Genomic DNA, 20,798 nt, shown 5'->3' on the forward strand with positions numbered 1-20,798 from the left:
CCCAAAGCCTGGGGCCCTCACTGTCCCCAAGAGGAAAATGCTCTCTGGGTGTGCTGGCTTAGCTACCTGGGGGGTTCCTCCACCTAACTCAGTCTCCCCAAGAGCCCTGCAGCCACACGCCAAGCTGGGGAAAGGGGCCATTCAAGGCAACCCACAAATTGGCTCACTGAGGAGTCTCAGCTCTGTGGGAGCTGGGTTTCCTTTTCGTCCAGTTACCGCCTGCAAGCAGACTCCAGCCATCTCCCTTTCTTCTACCAGTTTCACTTTTTGGTATTATGACCCATTCATGTTTAAAACTCACCCTAAATCTTTCTTTACCTGCTCCCTATGGGGCAGGCTTGTACCCGTGGGGAGGGAGGCGGTGAGGGGTAGCAGAGAGGTACCTGGCTCTGCCACGCTGTTTCTTCTCCTGGTCCAAGGCCCAACTCTTCCACTGGTTTAGGTGGAAGGAGGGGGAAAGAGAGACCCCGTCTCCTAGTCTAACTGCTGCCTCTCAGGCTAACGCGGGCTGGCTGGAGACACAAGCGTAGTGGCTAGCCTCAGCAATGCTGCTGCCACTGCTGTCTCTGAGGAATAGATGCCCCAACCTCTGTCTTCCTGCCCTCCAGTGTCCTGTCATTATCCTCCCGTGGCCTAACCCACCGTTGGCCGGAGCCCAAGGGGCCTAGTTGCTGCAGGGACAGGAAGAGCTGGGTGCAGGAGATCTGGGGGGTGAGAAAGCTTGCCTGGTCCTGCCAATCGCAGCCTGGCCTCGACCCCAATCTCCTGGAGGGGCAGTTCCCAGGCAGGGCTGCTGACGGCGTGAAGGTGCTGGCTAGGGGGCAAGTGGGCTGCATCTGCCACCAAGGGGCTTTTTATAGTTGTGCACACAGCCATGATGTAGGCAGGCGGGGCTCGGGTCCCGCCCTCCGTCAGCTTCCTGAGGCTTTTCCAGGGCTACCCTCTGGCTTTCTCCACGGAACGCAGCCCTGCCAGCCTCACCCCTCGTGTGAACCCCCTCGGTAAGCCTGATGCTTCTCCTGCTGCCCTGTGTCCCTCCAGGCCTGTATGGCTACCATGTATCAGTGTGTGCACTTCTGGGGCTGGAAGGCTCTGGAAGACTCCTCGGGGAGAAGCGATGCCATTGGGGCTGACCAGATGACCGTGTTCCAGATGACCTTCTGCTCCATCCTGGTGAGGAGACTGAGGCGGACGGACCTGTTGGAGGTGGCCGCCTGGTGGCTTGGGCCTTAGGGTCTCAGCTGCCACAGAGGTCTATCTGTGACCCTGTGTTCACCTTCTAGAAATGAAGTGTCAAAACCAGTGCTGGCCAACAGAAATAGAATGCAAGCCACATCCGCATTTTAAAATTTTCTAGTAGCCATGTTAACAACAGTGGAAAGAGGTGAAACCAAATTTAATATTTAATTTAACCCAATAGATCCAAATCATTATCATTTCAACAGGTAATCACTATAAAATGTATTAATTTCAGGCTAGCCACATTTCAAGTGCTCAAAGGCCACATGTGGCCACTGGATACTGTACTGGACAGCACGGGTTGTGGTCAAATATAACCTCTTGTCTGGGTCAGATAAGAATGTAACAGGTGGATGAAGGTTCCCCAGTCTCTCATTTGCTGTGTGATGTTGGGATGGGCGCTTGCCCTCTCTGGGCAGACCCTCCTGCTTCAGAAAGATGGGAATGCAGGACCTCAACCTCCAAGGCTCTGTGTGTCACTTATTTGCAGACTCAGAAAAAGCCTGCTGTTCTCTACAGTTTCTTGCTAGAAACAATGACCTATGTTAAAAGTAATTTTTCAAGGATCAGACTCGCTTCCTGCGACCTGGTGGGTAAGTAGGCAGATGTGTCTTGATGCAGGAGGGACCCTGAAGGCCATCGGGTGTGGAGAGGAGGGGGCAGGTGTCGGGACCAGAGCTCAGATGGAAGTCCCCTCTGCCCCACCCTGTGGCGTGCTGGCCCGGTTCTCACCTGGGCATGCTCCACTAACTCAACAGACACCTCCTACACCTCCTAAGGTTAACACTAGACCTCTCGCCGACCTAATGTCTGTGGGACGAGCGTTTCTCTGGCTATCATTTTAGGAATTATTATGAAGCAGATGTCTGCGCATTATCTGAAAAAGCTGGACTTTCCGGCATTACGAAATTGTAAGTCGTGGAGACTCAATTGTACCGAGTCCACTAAGTTCATTTGGGGAGCTTGGTGAACCCGAGGGAACTGACCCTCAGTTGTAGGGGTCTTTTCTTTGGGGGGGAGGGTTGTAACCAGGGCAGAGAGACGGGTGTCCCTGAAGAGGGCTTTCCAACGGAGACAACTCTTTGACTGGGGGGAGTCCATTTGTTCCCTGGCTTTCTGCTCCCGCCCCCTTCACAAACATGAAGTGCTTGTACCGATTCCTTCAGCTGACCACAGGGCAGCCGGTTCTGGGGGGATCCTCTGTCCCTGTTAGTGAAGTAAGAGAAGCCCCGAGACAGAAGAGACGTGTGTGAAGACAAAGCTCCACCCGCCATCTGCGGACTCCAAACACAGGGTCTTCCACATCTGTAGCCCTGCCGGCCCCTTGCTGTCCCTGCCGGGGCTGCCATGACCGCCCTGGGTCCTGATCCTCCCGTTTGTGCTCTCAGCTCTCCAGGAGCTACAGCTGGACTCGGATCCTGGGGTCCGGAGGGCCGCCCTGGAGACTCTCAAAATCTTGGATACCTGTAGTCAGCACCAGCTTTTGGCTTCACCCGGAGTTTCCTAGGTGCCCCCCGCGTCAAAGGCAAACTGCCTCCTGACAGCGCCAGCCCTGATCAGAGCAAGGCAGACCGTTTTCAGTTCAGTTTGTGAGAAAAGCATCGTCCTGAAGTCATCAGTGTCCCTTCCCTTCTTCCCATTGAAATAAACCTCCGTTGCCCTTTGGAGCGCAGATTCCTGACTGTAAGATGTCGACTTCCTTGAGCCAAGACAAAGGAAACCTCCAGTCCCATCAGGGCCACTTTCCCTGGGGGTGTGCAAATGTGACAGCCCCTCTCAGCAGAAGGACTGGAATGCACCTGTCTTCACTGCGTATCAGTCCCATGCTGTGCCAGGCAGAGGGGAGCCAGGCTACCATCCCGCCCGTCCCCAGGATCCCCCTTTAAAAGCGAAGGCATCTACCAGCTGAATGTGATACACATCAGAGGGCACCATTCCACATAGTTTAAGGGACCCCTAATTGGTAGAGCCTATAAATTGGCTGATACGCAAGTCCAGTCCCTTCTGCCTCGCCTTCCTAGGGCTGGATAATGGGACACCAAAAACCTGAATTTCCAGGCTCTGGCAGCTAGGCCTGCTGGGGAAGAGGTTGGGGGTGGGGATGGCATAAGCAGTTTGGGGCAAGAACGGTAGTTTTCCTGATGTAGAGGAAACGATGGGCTGTGCTTTTAGGGAGCTACAGACACGAGGGAACGGTCTAGAATTGCAGAGGCTGCTCCAGTTTTGGCCGAGCCTGAGCTAGCCGTCCACTGCCAGCCTCCCTGATTCTCAGGGCTCGAGACTGAACATGTGCCCCAACCGTTGGGTGAGTACTTCAGGATGAGATCAGGGCCCTTATAAGAGATACCAGACAGAGCCGGCACTCTCCACCACGTGAGGACAGAGAAGGCACTGTCTGCAAGCCAGGAAGAAAATCCTCACCAGAACCTGACCGGCTGGCACCCTCATCTTGCTTCCAGCCTCCAGAACCGTGAAAAAGAAGTGTCTGTTGTTCAAACCACTGTCTGTGGTATTTTGTTATGCAGCCTGAGCTAACACACGGGTCATGTAGTCCCTGCATAAAGATGTGGGTGGAAAAGGGTACGTTATCAGGAAAGTGATAGCCTAGAGAGCAAATGGGAAGGAAGGCACATAACTTAAGCTTATATCTAATCTTTTATTTAAGAGACACGGCAGTATATTAACAACTACTCAATGTGGGTTTGGTCACCGTGTTTGAATATTTGAAATATTTTATTAAACAAGACACTGTGATATCCTACAAGAAAAAGCTCCAGTAAAAGTCAGGAGATGTCACGGACGCTGTGTGGCTCTACGGGGATTGGGACCATCACAGGACCATGTGAATACAGCCTACTTTCATCTAAAAACATAAAAAATTACTTTTTATGGCTGAATTGTTTCAATTTGCTACCTCCTGACAAGCAGGTCCCAAACCAAGTTCCAGGGGTCTGAATTTAAAAGACTAAGCAGCTGCATTTTCCTTCAAGGATCACTGTATTCAGGGCTGAAACTTAGGTTTCACAACAAACACTTTCTCTCAGGAAATAAGAAATATAAGCGAGAATTCTGTCGGTAGGTCTAAGTTTAGCAAAGAAAACACGAGAAAAATACCCATATAAAGGATAATATTAATAATTTTAATGGAGCAACTTTATTCCAATTGATTTCTATACAAGAACTCAGTCATCTCAATGAAACCAACAGCACTGAAATTTGCTTTGAAGCAAGTTCTATCATATTCTTGAGAATTACACACACACATACACATTTTCTCTAAAACAGAGTAAGGGGAAGAGGGACAATACTCTAAAATAACTTGGCTATAGATTTTTAGCTGAGTTTTCTAACACAAAATCACTTTTTGCTTCCATCCTGAAAGATGTGTTCTTTCCTCTAGAAAAAAAAGACAAAGAAAATGATTTCAATAAAACTCCACTAGAATTCCCAATGCCAGCCACCAAAAGCTTAACTGTCTTAAATTTATTACATTCCATACATACATTCATATGTCCACTATAGAAAATGCCACCCTGCTTAATAAATACCCTAAGGAATGTTAAAAAGTAAACCCCCCAAATCAACCAACAAACAACCAAAAACAAACAAAACCCCTCACAAACACAACTAACGGTAACCCCCACGCCCCCAATCCTGGCCAACCCACGCACTGCTTGTGAGTTTCAGCTGCTCTTCCTTATTTGTAAAACGAAGAGACAGAACCTATCTAATGCAAGGGTCCGTGGAGGTACTAAGAAAAAAAGGTGTGAAAAAGTTCAATGTGGTCTGGCGCACAGAAGGCATTGAGATGTTAGCCATTAAAATTCTGTCTGTAGTCACAAGATTTGGTTCCTTCCCTTAAGAAATTTATAATTTAAGTAGGAAAAAAAGATTAATATTTATATTGTGATTTAAGACGATTTAAGACGAAACTGCATAAGGCCTCCAGAAATGGAATGTATCCAATTCTCGGGGCGCCAGAAGGGCCCCGCTGAGCCACCAAGGCCAAGTTCTCTCCTGGGTCCCCCGCTTCCAGGCCTGTGGCCTCGCTGGGCCTTGTCATTCCCTGTAAAGCCCAGCCGAGGCCTGCTCCATGTGGTCCCAGGCTGAGCCGGTAAAAACGGGAGGACACTACACTGGGCATCGAGAAAGCAGATGTCACCGGTGGGAAGGGTGGAGCGAGGCAGGGGAGGACAGCAGTGACCCACAGTGCTCAGGGACTGACTCAGCAGGCACCAGGGAGGCAAGAGGCATGAGCAAATCGGAGGGCACAGTGAGGAAGGCACACCCAAGGAAGAGGTCGGGAGGGAGCTGCCTGAGGAAGAGGTTTAGGTTCACACAAGCAGGGACGGCGGGACGAGGGGGTAGTGACGTGTCCGGGTTGGGAGAAGCCTCAGGGAAGGTCCTGGGCTGACTTCCATGTTGGGTGAACTTCGCCCTTTCGCCTGAGAAAGGTGATCCCGAGAGGTGGTCCGTGAGAGCAGACGGAGTGTGCGAGCTTCGGGCTCCCAAAGTGCCTGCCACGAGCACGTGGCCGGACCCCTGAAAGCCTCAACCTCACAGGACTCAGCCCTGCTGGTGGTCTGGTCTGAAAAGGTCTAGTGGACCTGGAGGAGGGGTCACAGCCTGAGGCCCAGAAACAAGCAAGACGTGCACCATCAGGGAAAGCGACAGGTCCCACGCACGGGGAACCTGCCCAGAGCAGCGCCATCTGGGACGCAGCTGCTGTCCGGGTCTGGCTGTCCCCTGGCCGACTCCTGCTCCTGCTCCTGCTCCAGCTCCAAGCTGGGTCTCACCTGACGCCAGAAGGAGGGGTCCTGGATGGGAAACCTTTCCCAGAACCTGAACACTTATCACCTGACAGGGAAGACAAACACTAACGCAGGTCTGGTGTCATCTGCTTCTGGTTGGCTCACACGATTTCACATTCAGAAATAAATTGAAAAAATAAAACAAATGGGAAGTTCTAATACTGAGCCAAGGAGTCAGAGCCACCAGCTTAGAAATTTGCCTGTGTCCAGCTTCCTGCTGCCAGGGGCACTGTGTGCTCCCTGGGGAGGATGGGGTCGCCTACAGAGGTGGCAGATAAAGAACGAGAGGGGGTGAAGAGGCAGGGTGGGAAGAGAAAATAATGGGGGACAGGGACAAGAAAGTGCCCGTGAAAACCCACCTGGAAAGGAGAGAGAGGAGCTGACACAAGGCAGGACCTGGAGAAGTCCCAGGGGCTGGTCCCCCAGGGGCACTGGTGACAAAGGCTCGTCCGTGATTCAAGCTACGAGGAAGTGCTGCTGGTGTTAGGGTGGTTCCAGGTGGGCACAAGCCGGAAGGTGGGCTGAGAAGACAGGACAGTGGAAGGAGGTGGCAGCAGAAGGGAGAAGAGCAGACCTTGATGCCGAGCTGGGAGGACAGAAGCCAGTGACAGCCACCGGGGCTCATTCAGGAAGGAGCATCCACCACACCCAGCCCCATTTGTAGCCAAAGCACTCGAAGGGTTTTGAAATATTTTTCGAGGCGGAGCTATCTGGGTCTGAATGCCAAGAAACACTAGTGGGCAAAGGCAGGGAAGGGCCGACAGGGGTCCAGGGGGTGGTGATAGTGACAATTCAGGTGGAAGCGTTCACCTCTGAGAGGAAACGCACCACTCCCTGAGAAGGGATCACAGGGCAAACAGGCAGAGGTGATAAGGCAGAAAATGGGCTCTTCAGGGGAGACAAGTTCCATGGGAACGACTGCTGAGGGGCCACCCACCGGGCCCGGGAAGAAGGGAACAGGAAGTGGCACACAGTGCCCCACCTGCCCACACCACCAAACCCCAACAGGCCAAACCAAGCTCAGAGTCACGTCCCATCAGCCGGCGGAGAAGTGACGTGCACTCCTCAGCCACGTCGTCCGAATTCCGGCTCACGGACACACTGATGTGCATGCTAGGAAATCAAGTTCAACGACTCACGTTGACTTGTCCCACCCCACCTTTTGCCATCTCGCCTCTGGAGAAAACAGAATAGTGCCAGCACATGAAAAAAGTGGTCTGCTCAAACTAAACCGTAGAGGGCAGTGGGTAGGTGCAGATGGACTTCAATGCCAAGGCCGCTGAGGTTATCAGCAGAGCAGAAGCGTGTGGCCCGTCGCAAACCTGCCCCTCGCATGTGTGCACTGGTGGCTCTCTGAGGGCCGACTCCTGCTGTCCCTACTAGGAGGTCCAGAAGTGAGCAGAAAGTCAGGATTTCCACACCCACTTCTCCCGACAACAGCTATTTACTGAGTGTTAGAGGGAGAGGTTGGAAATGACACTTTGACAAGGATGGATAGAGCGTGTGAAGTGAGGCTTTTTAGAAAGCCCCCCAGGCACCCCCGTGGAAAACATATAGAACTTTTCCTATGGGAAAGTTTTCAGCTCCACCTGATGCGTCTTACCATGAATATGTGCTGGATATAAAGGAACAGAATTTGGGAGAAAGGTTAGAAAATTAACATGTACAGAAGAATCTTGGTGAAAAACAGCCACATTCGATGAACAAACTCACCTTCTTCTTCCAGTCAGGCTGTGAAGAGCCGGCTTCCTCCCCCGGCCTCAGGTCGGCTCTACCCACTGCGTGGGAGGGGTGCTGGGAATCAGCCCACCCTCCACACACCTGAGGGTCTGATAACCGGTGTCTTTTTATAAGGGGCTGAGGGCCGCTTCTGGCGAGAGCAAAGCATGCACATGGGTGAACAGCTGTCATTGAGCCCAGGGAGCGTTTTACGCTCCTCTGGGGTGATGGTGACAACTTTTGGGGACCCTGAAAGCCAGAGTCGGGATTTAATTTTCCTGAGACATCTTCTTGATTCTGAAGTTCCACACTTGCTTTATTTAGAGATGCTCCAGTGTATAAAGGTGGCTTTGTCCGCGGAGGCGATTTTTGGCAACACTTCTGATGAAGCTTGTCAAATTTTTCTTTAATTTCATTGTAACGATCTCTTACACCGCCTAGAGCTTGTATCCTGGCTCCTGAAACAGGTTGGCTGAGTGACACTGAGTTCCTAAATAGTCCAAGGTTATTTCCTCGAAAAAGAAGGTCAGCTGTCAGCTCAGAGTGGCCTGGGCTCGGCGTGGGATGGGTCTTCGAAAGTGACGGAAAGGAATTACTCCTTGCCAGGCATCTTCCCGCTTCAATAGCTCGCTGGTCCAGGTTTTCAAAAGCCTCATTTAAAACTTTAGGTCTTGCTTTGCTGAGAGAGCTAATCAGCCTGTGGGATTCTGAGCCCCAGGGGCCACCTGGGCTGGAACCACCTTTGTACACGTGGACCCTGGAGGAGCTGGAAGTCAGGCATGGCTGCTTCCTGGGGCTTAGGCAATATTCCTGATGAAGCTTATCAAATTGGTTTTCGAGCTCTCTGTAATGACTCCCTCCCTCACCCTGCAGCATTCTTCGTCTGCAAACGATTTTTACAGGAGAAATTAACCATTTTAATGTCATTAATCTGTTTTGCTGATCAAGACGATGCATGGGCCTGGTGTCGACGTAAGTCCAAGAAGACAGCCTCTGGGGTATCCTCTGAAGTTCCTTCCGACTTGGATCTAACTTACGGATTTGGGGTTTGTTTACTTCAAGGAAAGTTTTCCCCAATTTTAATCCTGCCTTATGGCCAGAAGCGTCTCGTAAATTCTGGCAATCTCTTAACACTCCCGCCTCTTTCACCGGCTCTGAACGGAGCGCAAGTCTCTCGCGGGAACTCCTCTGAGAGTGCCTGCCCGCCCTGTAGTACGTCCTGTTCATTCTGCTCTTCCTCCTGAGCCTCCACCTAGAGCTCCAGTGCTGAATGGAGAAGGTTCTGGTGGAGATGATACAGGAAGGCTTTGCACTCAGCAGCCGGCTCATCGAGTGTAGCATGCCCGCGTACAGGTCACTGATTGTCACGGTGCAGATGTCGGCAGCCACAAAGGACTGGCTGCTTAAGAAGCTGTTTCCACTGGTGTCTTGGAAGGAGACGCTGTCATTCCTGGGCACTATGGCCATGTCTACTGAACAAGGGCGTGAAGACGCAGCCGGCGAAAATGGGCCACCGAGACTCTCTTCAGAGACACTGTGACAGTACCCTGGACAAACACACACACACAAGGGAAAGGTGTGTCACCACTTAAAACAGTGCCTACGCAGAGATCATGGAACTGAAGCCTGGATCATTGCTTATTTTTAAAGCAATACAAAGAACAAAAAGTTCACAAAGATTCGGGAATAAATAGACACTTCTCAGATTGCTTTCTTTCTAGCTCTTGAAATTCAATTTCTCCTCTCCACCAACCTTCCCCGAAGGACTCATTCTTCCCCAGGTGACACTTTAGAACTTGGTTGCCTTTTCAAAGATTAATTAGGAACCAAAAATATAATGACACTGTTGCCCAGAGAGAGAGGTGGAGAACGAATGAGTCCTAAATACTCCTCTTCATGCAGCTTTGACTTTTGCATGTTAAATTTAAGTTTCACACATTCAAAAGTAAAATTAAACCAACAAAGATGGGGATCACTCTAAAATTAAATAGACAGAGAAATATGACCCTGTGTATCAAACTATAACTGAAGGAGAAAACAACCTAAATAACTGAACACAGTTCTCTGAACGGAATCCTGCGGCAGGATACTGTCCGAGGATAAAAAGAGCTGCTTGGAGATCTCAAACCGCCTTCAGCAGATTGTCGAGCAGAGGAGTAACAGGCGCCCCCATATGAAATTACTTTGTATTGCACAACTGACCAAATGAACATACGTTATTAAGTGTGTGTGTGTGTGTGTGTGTGTGTGTGTGTGTGTGTGTCAACAATGGAATTGAAGGGTTGGGGGACAAAATGCTCAAAACAGATGGAGACACAAACTGAATACCGGCAATGGATTCTAACACGTAATTAAAAAAAAAAAGTCTATGAGTTCTTACTGATTCTAGAAAAGTTAAAAACAAAATAAAATAAAGCGTGCTGAGGGATAAAGGAAGGAAAAAAAAAGAAATGGAGGAGGAGGCAGGCCTTCAAGGCATGGGAGCAGAAAAGGGCTGGTTTGTAGGCACCAACTCAGCATAGTCATGACTAGACGCTAAAACCACGGGCTGAGAGGTTCCGGGGAAAAGGCCTCCAGGTAATCACCGCCAGGTGACGAGGAAAAAGGCACTTCTGCAGTGAGAAATTGGTGGGTCCTTCCTTAGCTAAGCGACCAGACTCAAGCGTCACCGGACCGAACGGCAAGATGTTCCGAGCTGACACAACATCACCTGTGTCGTTTGTTTGCCAAACATGTTTAACATGAACTGAACCAAGAGGAAAAGGCCAGACGAGGCCACCCTGAGGGACTATTGGCAGCCAGGACTATTTAAGAAATCACTGGTGGGAAACATGACAACAGGGACAGCAGCAAGGCCAGGGAACCTTCCGGACGGAAGGAGACAACTAATCAATGGGAGAGGCCTGAGTGGATCCTGAACCGGCTCAACAAACAGAAGAGGCTACAAAGGACATCACTGGCACCAGCGGATGAAATTGTATTGTGTCAATGTCGCATTTCCGGCATGTGCCAAGTTTACTGGTATTATGTAGAATTATCCTGCTCGTAGGAGGTATTTGGGGGATAATACATACAGATGCAAATAAATATAATACTGTGTGTGTGTGTCTCTGTGTGTGTGTGTTTAAGCAAATGTGACCAAATGTTGTCAAATGTAGATGAAGGATATTTATTGTATGGAGTGCTATGTCTCTAGAGATTTAAAAAATTTCAAAATAGTAAGTTGGGATAAAGAGCTAATTAGCAATGAGCAGGCTAGTCCCACAGAAAAAAAGCAGTTCATTTTTCAACACTTAATAATTTACGTTGATGAAACATTTACGGCAAATGGTAGCGTGCCTGGCCTAAGGAGCTGTGCTGAGGGGCAGTGTGGCGCCACTAACAGCGAGTGAACGGGACGGGGGTCATGAAGTTCCTATGTCACACTCACCACGGGCAGGCCTGGGAGGAGAGGCCAGTGAAGGGGTCAGGGACACACACGTGTCGTTTCCATCTCCGTAATCGTCATACTGAAATCAAAGGAAATGATTTTCACAAAGGAGTTGTCAGATGTCGGCTCTGGGTGCACCGAGGTGGTTCTCCCCACAATGCCACGTCCGCAGGATGGCGTGACACTGCCTTTGAGCTCAGCAGCAGTACTGACAAGTGTAGGAAGAGGTGTCAGTAAGAGCAGGGAGCTCTGTGCAGGTGGCCTGCAGGAAACCCTCTGCAGGGCCACCACCTGCTGCTTTAGAGTAAAGGCAAAAGGCATTTCCGGTACACTCACTAATTCCGGGTCCTCCTATACAGGCTTTTCTCTGGTCAGCGGCACAGTAAGAAGACATAAATGTTCCTGTTAAGTTTGCTCTCCTTGAGCTGAATTATTTACTCCATGCATGTACTTCCTACTTATTTGGTATGAAAACATCCTCTAGTTTATGAAAAGATATTGAGAGAATTTAGTTCAACTACAGAGTGGGCGTCCTTACATGAACCTGTACCTTTAGCACTTTTGCTCTTCTTCAGGCAAGGCTCCGGGAAACTGGCTGAACCAAGAGGGCAGCAGCCCTGGGGGAGAGGCTGGGGAGGCCGCCCACCTGTCACAGGGCTTCACCGTATCGCCAGTCATGCCTCACCCCCAACAGCAGAACCGTAGGACACGCGGAAGAGGCACCTGGCTGCCAATGCCAGCCTCATCACTCCAGGGAAGGTGGGAGGTAGAGCCATCGCCTCCCTAATCACCTTGCTTAAAACCTCCCCACCCAAGGGTCGGGCCGTGAGCCGCCCCAGAGCGCAGCGGGCAGCAGAGGCACACCCACACGCTTCCCTGAGCCCACGGCCCTAGGGGACCTGACTCAGGAACAGCAGGAGTCCCCGAGCTTGTGAAGGGAAAGAACAATTATTGTACGTGCCCTTGACAGGTGCTGTAGAGCAAACAGAAACGTGATCCCCCTGTCTGTACCTCAGTGCACCTCCAGTTTACGAGTCAGTTACATGAAGACACATACACACTGGGAAACGGGTTACCTCTGAACATGCTTCATCTTGCAGCAGTATGTCCAGTTGGGTCAAGTATTTTCTTCTTAGCTCATCTTTCAAAGGGCTCCAAGGCACCGCAGGCTGAGACAAAAGAGAAGTCAGCATTCGTAAGAGCGCTGGGGGACGGACGAGCTCTTGGATTCTGGAGCACACTGGCAAGCTTGCTGATGTGCACACCTCTAAGTGAAGGCCTCCAGGTCCCCTTCCCTCTCCCTGGCTCCTATAGAGTACACCAGCCCCCCTGAAAATGCACCTGACTCGGGACTCTGACTTCAGGGAATGTCCCAGGGGTAACGATCCGAAAGAAAGTAAAAAGACAAAAATACAAGTCTGCAGAGGTTTATGACAGTGTTACTAGAACAGAAAGAAATGTAAAGCCATCTGCATATTCTTGGGTGAGTTCAGGACTCAACTACTAGAACTGACTCCAATCAGCACACTTTATTAGTTTAGTGCTCCCACTCAGGAGGCAGGAACGGTCACCTCTCTGTCCCTCACCTGCCACACCCTGGAGACAGCGGGTCTCAGTCTCCTCTCTCTGCACCTGAGTGAGGTGAAGCAGGGGCGATGGACGCAGACGGGGGTAACACAGACACGCACTGCTCAGTGTTCCCTACAGTCGGGCTGGGCCACCCACTTCCCCTTCACGGCCACCACCCTCATGTAAGACTTCAAAAAGTACCCCCATTCCTCTGCCAGGGTCACTCCCTTAATCTTTGAGACACTCAAAGTCACACATGAGTGTATGAGCAAATCCCTGCACAACAGCGATTTTAGAGCAAAAGCATGGTCCAGTGATTCCAGCGTCTGCACAGGGCCAGGTAAGAGCTCCAGTGGGAGATAGGCTGTGTGTGTGCTCGTCTACCCCAATGGACAGGAAAGGGGAGACGCAGGTCTTCCAAGGAGACGGGGGTTTCTGGGACGGCGGGGAGCAGACATAGAACCACGGCCTGCCTGATCATGTGGCCTCACGAGTCAACGTCATTGGGCTGTCCAGGGCTCCCCTGGAACTCCTCCCTGGGACCCTTCCTCCTGACACGGCCTCTACGGGGAGAGACCGACTTAGCACCCCACTTTCTCTACTGCGTGCTCCATCGAGGTCAAGCTGTGATTCTTCTGTTTGCAGAGGGAACGTCATCTAACATCAGCAGACGTCCAGCACATCAGGCTTGAAGTGGGAGTCGTGAGGCTGCCAAGTGTTAGACTGAGAAGGAGTGACTTGCTGCCTTAGGGGACACACTAGGGGGGGACCAAAGACTTGAGGGGCAGGAATAGCCAAGAGCGAGCCTCTGAAGAGGACCCCAGGACAGGTGTGGGTAAGGAGGGTGTACTTTGCACCCCAGCCCGACTCTGTCCCCTCACGACAAAAGGCCAGTCTTACCGTTAAGGTCCCATCAGCCAGGTCCTCCCGGTATAAAGTTGCGTCAGCACTGCTTTCTGAATCTAAAAGCAAAACAGGAAACTCCAATCAGAACTTTGAAGAGCGCTTGCAGTTTTCTCTCCAGGATGCTGTTCGTACCGCTTGCCGTTGTTCTACAGTAAAACTTCCTTTGGCTTCAAGCACTCCCCTTAACAAGGGCACAGCCGCCTGTCACTGTGCCTGATGATCAGTAGTGCAGACAGAGAAGAGCAGCTTCTCTATCACCTCTCCCTCTTTGAATGACCTGTGCTCCAGGAGCTGAGTCACTCCAGCCCAGCAGCGGCCAACAGGACTTCCTGCAGTGACGGGAAGTCCCCTCTCCGTAGGCCAGGACGTCAGCCACTGGCCACACGTGGCTGCTGAGCACTTGGCCTGTGGCTAGTGAGGCTGGGGAGCTGAATTTAAAATTGTACCTAAATTTCAATTAATGTGAACAGCCACAGGTGGCTAGGACTACCATACTGGACAGTGCAGCTCTACAATAACTATTCTAATGACTTCAAACAGTCTAGGAAATTCGTGGACCTAAAGCTAACATTTGGATGAACACCAGCAGGCAAATACCATCTATGAGTAAACACCTCCATTAAGATCACCAGTTTTCCCTTTAGGACTCAACCCATATTACCTGGCAGGCCAGGTGTCAGAGACAGGCTGGGTAGATGGACAAAGGCTGTCGATAGGCCAATTCCAGCCAAGTACACAGTCTGTAATTACACAGCTGTTTCACTGCTTTAAGGGGAAGAGCCAGGTATAAGGAGCTTACATAAAGGTGGGTTCTGATCTGGAAACCAGGGAGCTTCCTGGGGGCAGCGAGAACACTGTGGGCGGGTCAGGCAGGGTCTGGGTTCTGCTTTCCACCCAGAAAAGTGGGAATCCACTGAAGTGCTTTCAACAGGGAAGTGGCGTGACCAGATTCACACGATCAAAGGTGTCAGTGGGGCAGAGGGAGCCCGGAGCTGGTGCCCTGAGCTGAATCTGTGGGGGAGTAGTGGGGGCACAGGGGCATGAGAGTTGGTGGGAAGCAAAAGACAGGACAGAAGTGTCCTGGATATGAGGAATGAGGGAGATGCTGCGATAAGGAGGACCCTGGATTTCTGGCTCATGCTCTAGAATCTTGTAGTGAGGACAAGTCTGTGGGTTGACTTTCAGTTTAGATGTAGAAAGTTTAGACAAAGGATTGAAGAAGAGAGGCCGCTAGACAATAAACACATCCAGGCAGGGTCTGGGCAGGGCGTTCTGTCAGAGTGAGGGGCTCAGCCCAACTCTTGAGAAAGGGCATCTTGTGAAGACGGGAGGTGGGCCGACAGAGGTGCTGAGAAGGAAGGAGAGGGAGGAGGAAAACCCGAGGGCTCAGTGCCACTGAGGCCAAGGCCAGGCTTTCCAGAAGGTTCAAAGGAGGCCCCTATGGAAACAAGAAGGAAAAAGGATGACTGCGGAGGCAGGAAGACTTTCCGTGGAAGTCGGTGATTCCTGCTACCACCTCATAAGGGCAAATCGTATTAAATTCTTGGAAAAAACTTTTTTTTTTTCAAAATGTTTAAAAAAAATGGGGTAGGGGATGAGGCCCGTGTGTTCATTATTTTAGAACATTTGAATACCGTTTGTGTCACGTATCACGGTGTGAGCAAGACAGCTCCTACGGGGAGCTTAGAAGGAAATAATAGGGCAGTGTTTTCGTTTTTAAAAGACCTTAGAGCAAGTCAGTGAGGAATCTAGACTTGAAGTGTAACAGAGACAGGTCAGACCCAGCCCCTCCTCACCTCACTGCCCAGCCCAGGACACTCACCGTCTCCCAGATCTTGTGTGCAGGGCGCTGGCGGCTTGTGCCCTCTGGCTGTGGCTTGTACGGAGCCCTCTTTCCTGTCAACCGCCTTCACCGGGGAGCCCTCCAAGTACAAAAGGTGATAAAGACAGGCTTGTTTCAGTCACAGCACATTTCAAAGCCACTGTCAAGTGACAAGCCCACAATCCTTCCTTTAACATATGAGAGAACAGGGAGTCTCGCAAGTTTCTCTTCTAGCATATTTCGGGACAAAAGGCCTCAAAACTCATAGTGGCTGGTGGAGGTTCCCCTGGGAAAAGGAACAAGCTTTTCTGCTCCGGTTGTGCCCAGGGCTGCTACTTCAAAAACCACTTGGATGGTGAGTGAGGGAGCAGGGAAAGTGAGACGTCGAGCCATGTGTGAGGGATGGACCCGGCCCACAGATGATGGCAAACGACAAAGCAAACTGACACAGGACAGATTTGTTACTAGATCAGGTAGAATCCAGACACTCAAGGCCCCTGAGGGACTTTGTGTGACCTACACAGTGTGTTTATCTTGGTGTTGTGAGGTCTCCAGTTTCTTTATGAGCTTCAGCAGGTAGTGTGACCCTGTGAGCGTAGACCCAGTTTAAGCCTAAGCCACACTCGCAGGGCGGTCAGAGGCTACTCCTGTGGCTCACGGAACAGTTTTGTGGCTGCTGTGTCTGGAGGTGTGGCAGAACTCGCCATGGCAACGTCGGTGAGGTTATAGGTGGCCGAGCTCTCATCACAGTCTATGCCCGGTTTTCTAATCTCAGGAAGGGGGTTTAAAATTCTGTAGATCGCCCCGCCCCAGACAGGGGTACTCCTACATTTTAAGCAAAAACCTTACAAAATGTCCAGGTGACAACATTTTGCCACCAGGACCAAACATTGATTGGTGGGTATCAAAATTATGTATAAAGAGTGCATATCCTTTGACCTAATGATTCCACTTCTGAAAAGGGGTGACATCAGTACTGGGAAGAGGCCAGGCTGGTTTTCCAAGGAGTATTTATAACAGGTGTCTTATAAGTGAAGTTTTATGGGTACCCAGCCACACCTGATATTCATGGCTGCCTCCCCCTGACAACACAGAGCTGCGTAGCTGTGACAGAGACCCCATGGCCAGGAAAGCTCAAGACACTACCATCTGTCACTTTACAGAAAAAGTGTTCTGGGCCTGATTTACAATAAAGGAAGGTGCAAACTGCTAAATGCTGATCGACAAGAGAGCAGTGAAAAAAAGAGGTGTTTGAATTATACAATGGAAGAGGCGTGCTCACAATATACATTAAGTGGAAAAGAGAGGGTAAAAAATGTGTACTTATATGTGTATTATAAAGCGGAATTACTTATAAAGCGGAATTACTTATGCTAAAGTAGCGTGAATGACTATCTGGAAAAGTCAGGTCCATTTTAAGCTCGCAGTTATATGTATTCCTAACGTTTCTATGACTAAAAGCATTACAGGTAATGTTCAAGTAATTCATCAGGCAGAACTGACTGCAAAACTGCTGTTAATTGCTTTGGAGCTCTAGCCCCGGGGTTCATTCTCGGGCCCAGGCTCCTTGGCTGAGGAGCGGTGACTAAGAGAACAGCAGATATCCTTGCAACAGTTACTATGGTGCAAGACTCCACGGCAGGAAGGCAGCTGTGTCGGCACCTCCTAGCGGACATACAGGTGGCGTAGCCGCAGTGCCCATGGATAAGCTCAGGAAAAACCAAACAACCACACCTGGGTTTGGAAAGGTAGGGCAACACGGAAGGAAAGAAACATGCTCCTGCACCCGGATTGCTCTCCATAATCTCTCCTCTTCCCCTTTCAGGAGAGGAAAAGAGGCCTTTTTCTTCCCTAGAAGGACCTGGAGTTGGTGTTTTCAGTAAATTCAAAGCTGTGGCTGATGCGTGGGGCTGGGAGAGGTCTACCCAGCTGGCCCAGCTTTGCACCCGGGTCCAGTTGTCTGAACCCCTCAGCCTATGGCAGAGGAGACACGGGAGCACAGAAAGGGCTTAAGTCACACAGCTCCTCCTTGCACTCGACAAGCAATAGAAGAAAGGCTTGTCAACACATCCTTCGAAACAGGCAAATGGGTCACTATGGTGAGAAAGCCATGGAAGAACTGCCCTGTGGTGGCCTCCAGAAGCCCTTGGTGCTGTTCAGCTCACCCACACTTTATTCCATCAGTAGTTCTCCATGGCAAGGCATGGTGGCAATAAAATGTGACATTAAATACCTGGGTTTGTCCTTTGTTTTTCTTTATTAGTCTTCCACCCCAAACTCTCCATCCTTAAGAAATGAAATAAAAATTACTACGTAAGTAATCCTGAACCCCAACTCTGTTTAATCTGCATTCATAGAAAACTAAAGTGACAGGCAAAAGAAAGTTATAATATTAAAACCAAGCTATATTTCTGATCTTTTGTTGTTTTTCATCTTTGTGAGGTTGAAGTCTTAAAAAAAAAAAAAATCAAGATTAGACAAAAACCTGTCAGTAATGAAAATCTCTCCTACCCAGGGGGCAGCCGCTGGTCCAACATCATCATGAAGCCACAAAGCTGAATGAAAACAGGGCAGTCTCCACACGTATAGAGCAGGCCCTAAGCACAGAGACCAACACTGAGTGTTGGAGTCGTGCCGCTTCCTAGTCACAGAGCCTGGGCAAGACACGTAATCCCTTCCTAAACCTTCATTTGCTCCCAGATCGATTCCAGATAATCAGAAGAGGTCGTTGCGTTTCAAGGCTTGAGATGGTTGTTAATGATGTTAATAGCAGCAAAAACTTCCACGGTGCTTTCAACATGCCAGGCTCTATTCTAAACTCTTTCCAAGTGCACCTCATGCCATCTTCACGAAAAGTCCCTCACATGTCACTTGACCAGGACTCCTAACTCCCTCCGGGATAGGCACTCACCAAGTTCACTGTACAGACGGAGGCACAGAAAGAAGGTCACGTAACTAGCCCAGGACACTTGCCTGTGTGGTGGAGCCAGGCTGTGAACCGGGGACAGTGACGTGTTCCTGACCACTGTGTCATGCAGCCTTTCCAGAACAGGGTGACGCTCAAGCACATGCTCTTGGTGTTAAACCCAGGCTTTGTCACTTTGGCTGAGTGACACGGGATAAGCTCCGTAACTTCTCCCTGCTGTATCACCCACTAGGAAATGAGGATGATTCTAAGGACAGTGCCTACCTCACAGTGTTGAGAATCAAAAACATGAGACCCTTAGAAGCACGTGCTTAGCTGCCAACACATGTGAACCACTATTACTTTCGTGCTGACGTCACCATACTGCGTGGGAGTGTCAGTTCCCCTAAGTGGGCATTCCTGCTGCAAGGGTGGTCGGCTGGCATTTAGTCAGACAGGCCACTCCCTCGTTGAGTGCCTCTCCAGGCTAAGCAACAGGTCAGGGGACCTGTGCTGTCACCGGCCAGGAGCTTGTTAGCCTGCAGACCTACTGAATCCAGCATCGCAGTCAGGAGCCCCGGGAATCTGTGTTTTAACAAGCTCTCCACATGGTCTTCTATGTGTTAAGTGTAATTGCTCTCGAGGTGTTCAGATACTTCAACTACTGTTCTCATCAAAACGGGAGTCCGAAATGAGCTTTCACTGGTGAAATTAGTAGCACTGAAGACATGTGAACTGGCCAAGATATTCCAGACACCGCCCGTGCTCAGTGAAGTCCGTCAGCACGATTCCTGCAGAGCCCTGGGTCCTGCCCAAGGGTGGCAGTTGTCACTGCCTACTGCAGATGAGAGCAACAGAAACCTGAAGCTGGAATCCCTTATCTCCTGCCTGCGGAAACTTTTCTACCAAGGCATGGCTGGGTCCACTGAGAAGGAAGACGGCTAGGTCTTCATTTAAGGAGCAGGTCTTATGAAACCTCTTTGTACCTGTCTGTCCAACACTTGGTAAAACTGAATCTGAGATTTGCTTTCATTAGTAGTAATGAGCTGGTAATAAGGCTGAACGGGAGGACGTGACAAACTTTCATCCCGTGCAAACTTTTCCCAGCTATTTACTAAAGAGATTCCATGAGATTCAAGTCAGTTCGCAACACCAACCATTAAACAGAAAGGCTCCTTCTCCCTAGATTCCAGCCAAGTTTCAAATGCACAGCATCTCAAGGACAGTTGGAACTCCAAGTCAAACAGGTCAAATAACAGTCGATACGAGTGTGCTAGCGCAGGGCACTGTTCCAAGAACTTCACAAGCACTCACATGTAACTGTCACAACATTTGTACCAAGTAGATATTATTGTCATCATCTTCCCATTTTACAGATAAAGAAACTGACACATAGCCTGGCGAAAACAACAGGTCCAAGCTGACCCGGCTATTATATGGCCTGCTGGGATGCCAACCCAGGCAGGGGCATTTTTAACCACTACGCGCATCTGTCTTCAGAATTCTGTTTTGATAAGTACTTCTGTTTGGAAGAAGTAATTTAACTCATTGGTTCAAGGGAACTAGTAATGTTTTAGTTCCTATTAGGCGAACAGGTATTATTTTCCTAAGAGAGCAGGGGCAGCATTTCAAGCTCTAGGAAGACACTATTCTGCTCACACTCTTCACTGTAAAAATTCAGAAGCGGGAAACGACGCCTACCCTGGGGTGTCATGTAGGTCAGCGTGGACATTTGCACCAGCGGGGCATCCTCGAAGGGTTGGTTGTACTGCAGGAGAGAAAGGGGCGCCCCGTCAGGTCCGAAGGTCGCGAGTAGCCGCTGAGCCGGGACAGCACGAGGCTGAAGTCTGGGAACCTCCCCACTCCCTCCCCTGCTCCCCCCACCCTAAATCCAGCCTCCTCTCTCCCGATCTCCAGCCCTAAGCCCCCTTCCCCGGTCCAGGCCTCCCCGCCCTGTCCCCACCTCCCTCCCCGCCGCTCTTCTCCTAGCCCCGGCCCCCAACGCCGTCCTCCCCTGCCCCGCCGGCCTCGCGCCCCTCCCCGCGGGCCGCTGGGGCCGCACCTTTTCTAGCAACTGCTGCATGTGACGCTGGAAGCGGCGGCGGCTGTCCCTGAGCTTCTGCAGCAGTGCGTCCTCCCCTAGGACCTCGCCTTCCATGGCGCGCGGAGCCCCGAACCCCGACTCCCGCAGGCAATGGGACTGGGAGCTCCGCTTCGCGCCCCAGTTCAAATAGGGGCTCCGCCCTTCCTGGCCGCCCCTCGGGCTTCCCATTGGCTGGCGTGGAGAGGCTGGGCGCTGATTGGGCCTTTCAAACACGGTCCCGCACGGCTCCGACGTCGTGGGCGGGGTGTGCCGCCGCGCGTGCGCACGCAAAGGCGCGGTCGTCCCTTCGCGGG

At 50.7% G+C, this 20,798-nt stretch overlaps 2 protein-coding genes across 2 annotated transcripts in view; one reads left to right on the forward strand and one right to left on the reverse strand.

The window, feature by feature from the left end:
• The window catches only part of MROH2A (maestro heat like repeat family member 2A), a 40,459-nt gene extending 37,549 nt beyond the window's left edge, over positions 1-2,910 (forward strand). The window contains exons 38-41 of the mRNA XM_081052210.1: positions 1,042-1,173; positions 1,730-1,832; positions 2,085-2,150; positions 2,628-2,910. Of these exons, the coding sequence (XP_080908336.1) occupies positions 1,042-1,173; positions 1,730-1,832; positions 2,085-2,150; positions 2,628-2,746 (420 nt within the window). The 3' untranslated portion in view covers positions 2,747-2,910. The remainder of the gene's footprint in view (positions 1-1,041; positions 1,174-1,729; positions 1,833-2,084; positions 2,151-2,627) is intronic.
• A 1,450-nt stretch (positions 2,911-4,360) lies between these two features.
• Positions 4,361-20,559, reverse strand: HJURP (Holliday junction recognition protein; the record flags this gene model as incomplete). Its single annotated transcript, XM_081052211.1, has 9 exons — positions 4,361-4,635; positions 7,764-9,316; positions 11,200-11,278; positions 12,276-12,368; positions 13,669-13,730; positions 15,497-15,596; positions 17,730-17,782; positions 20,103-20,169; positions 20,464-20,559. The coding sequence occupies 9 exons, from the start codon at positions 20,557-20,559 to the stop codon at positions 4,597-4,599; spliced, it is 2,142 nt and encodes a 713-aa protein (XP_080908337.1). The 3' UTR covers positions 4,361-4,596.
• Positions 20,560-20,798: the final 239 nt, after the last annotated feature.

This window comes from Rhinolophus hipposideros, assembly GCF_964194185.1.
Source record: "Rhinolophus hipposideros genome assembly, chromosome: 6".
In the NCBI taxonomy this organism is placed as follows: domain Eukaryota; kingdom Metazoa; phylum Chordata; class Mammalia; order Chiroptera; family Rhinolophidae; genus Rhinolophus; species Rhinolophus hipposideros.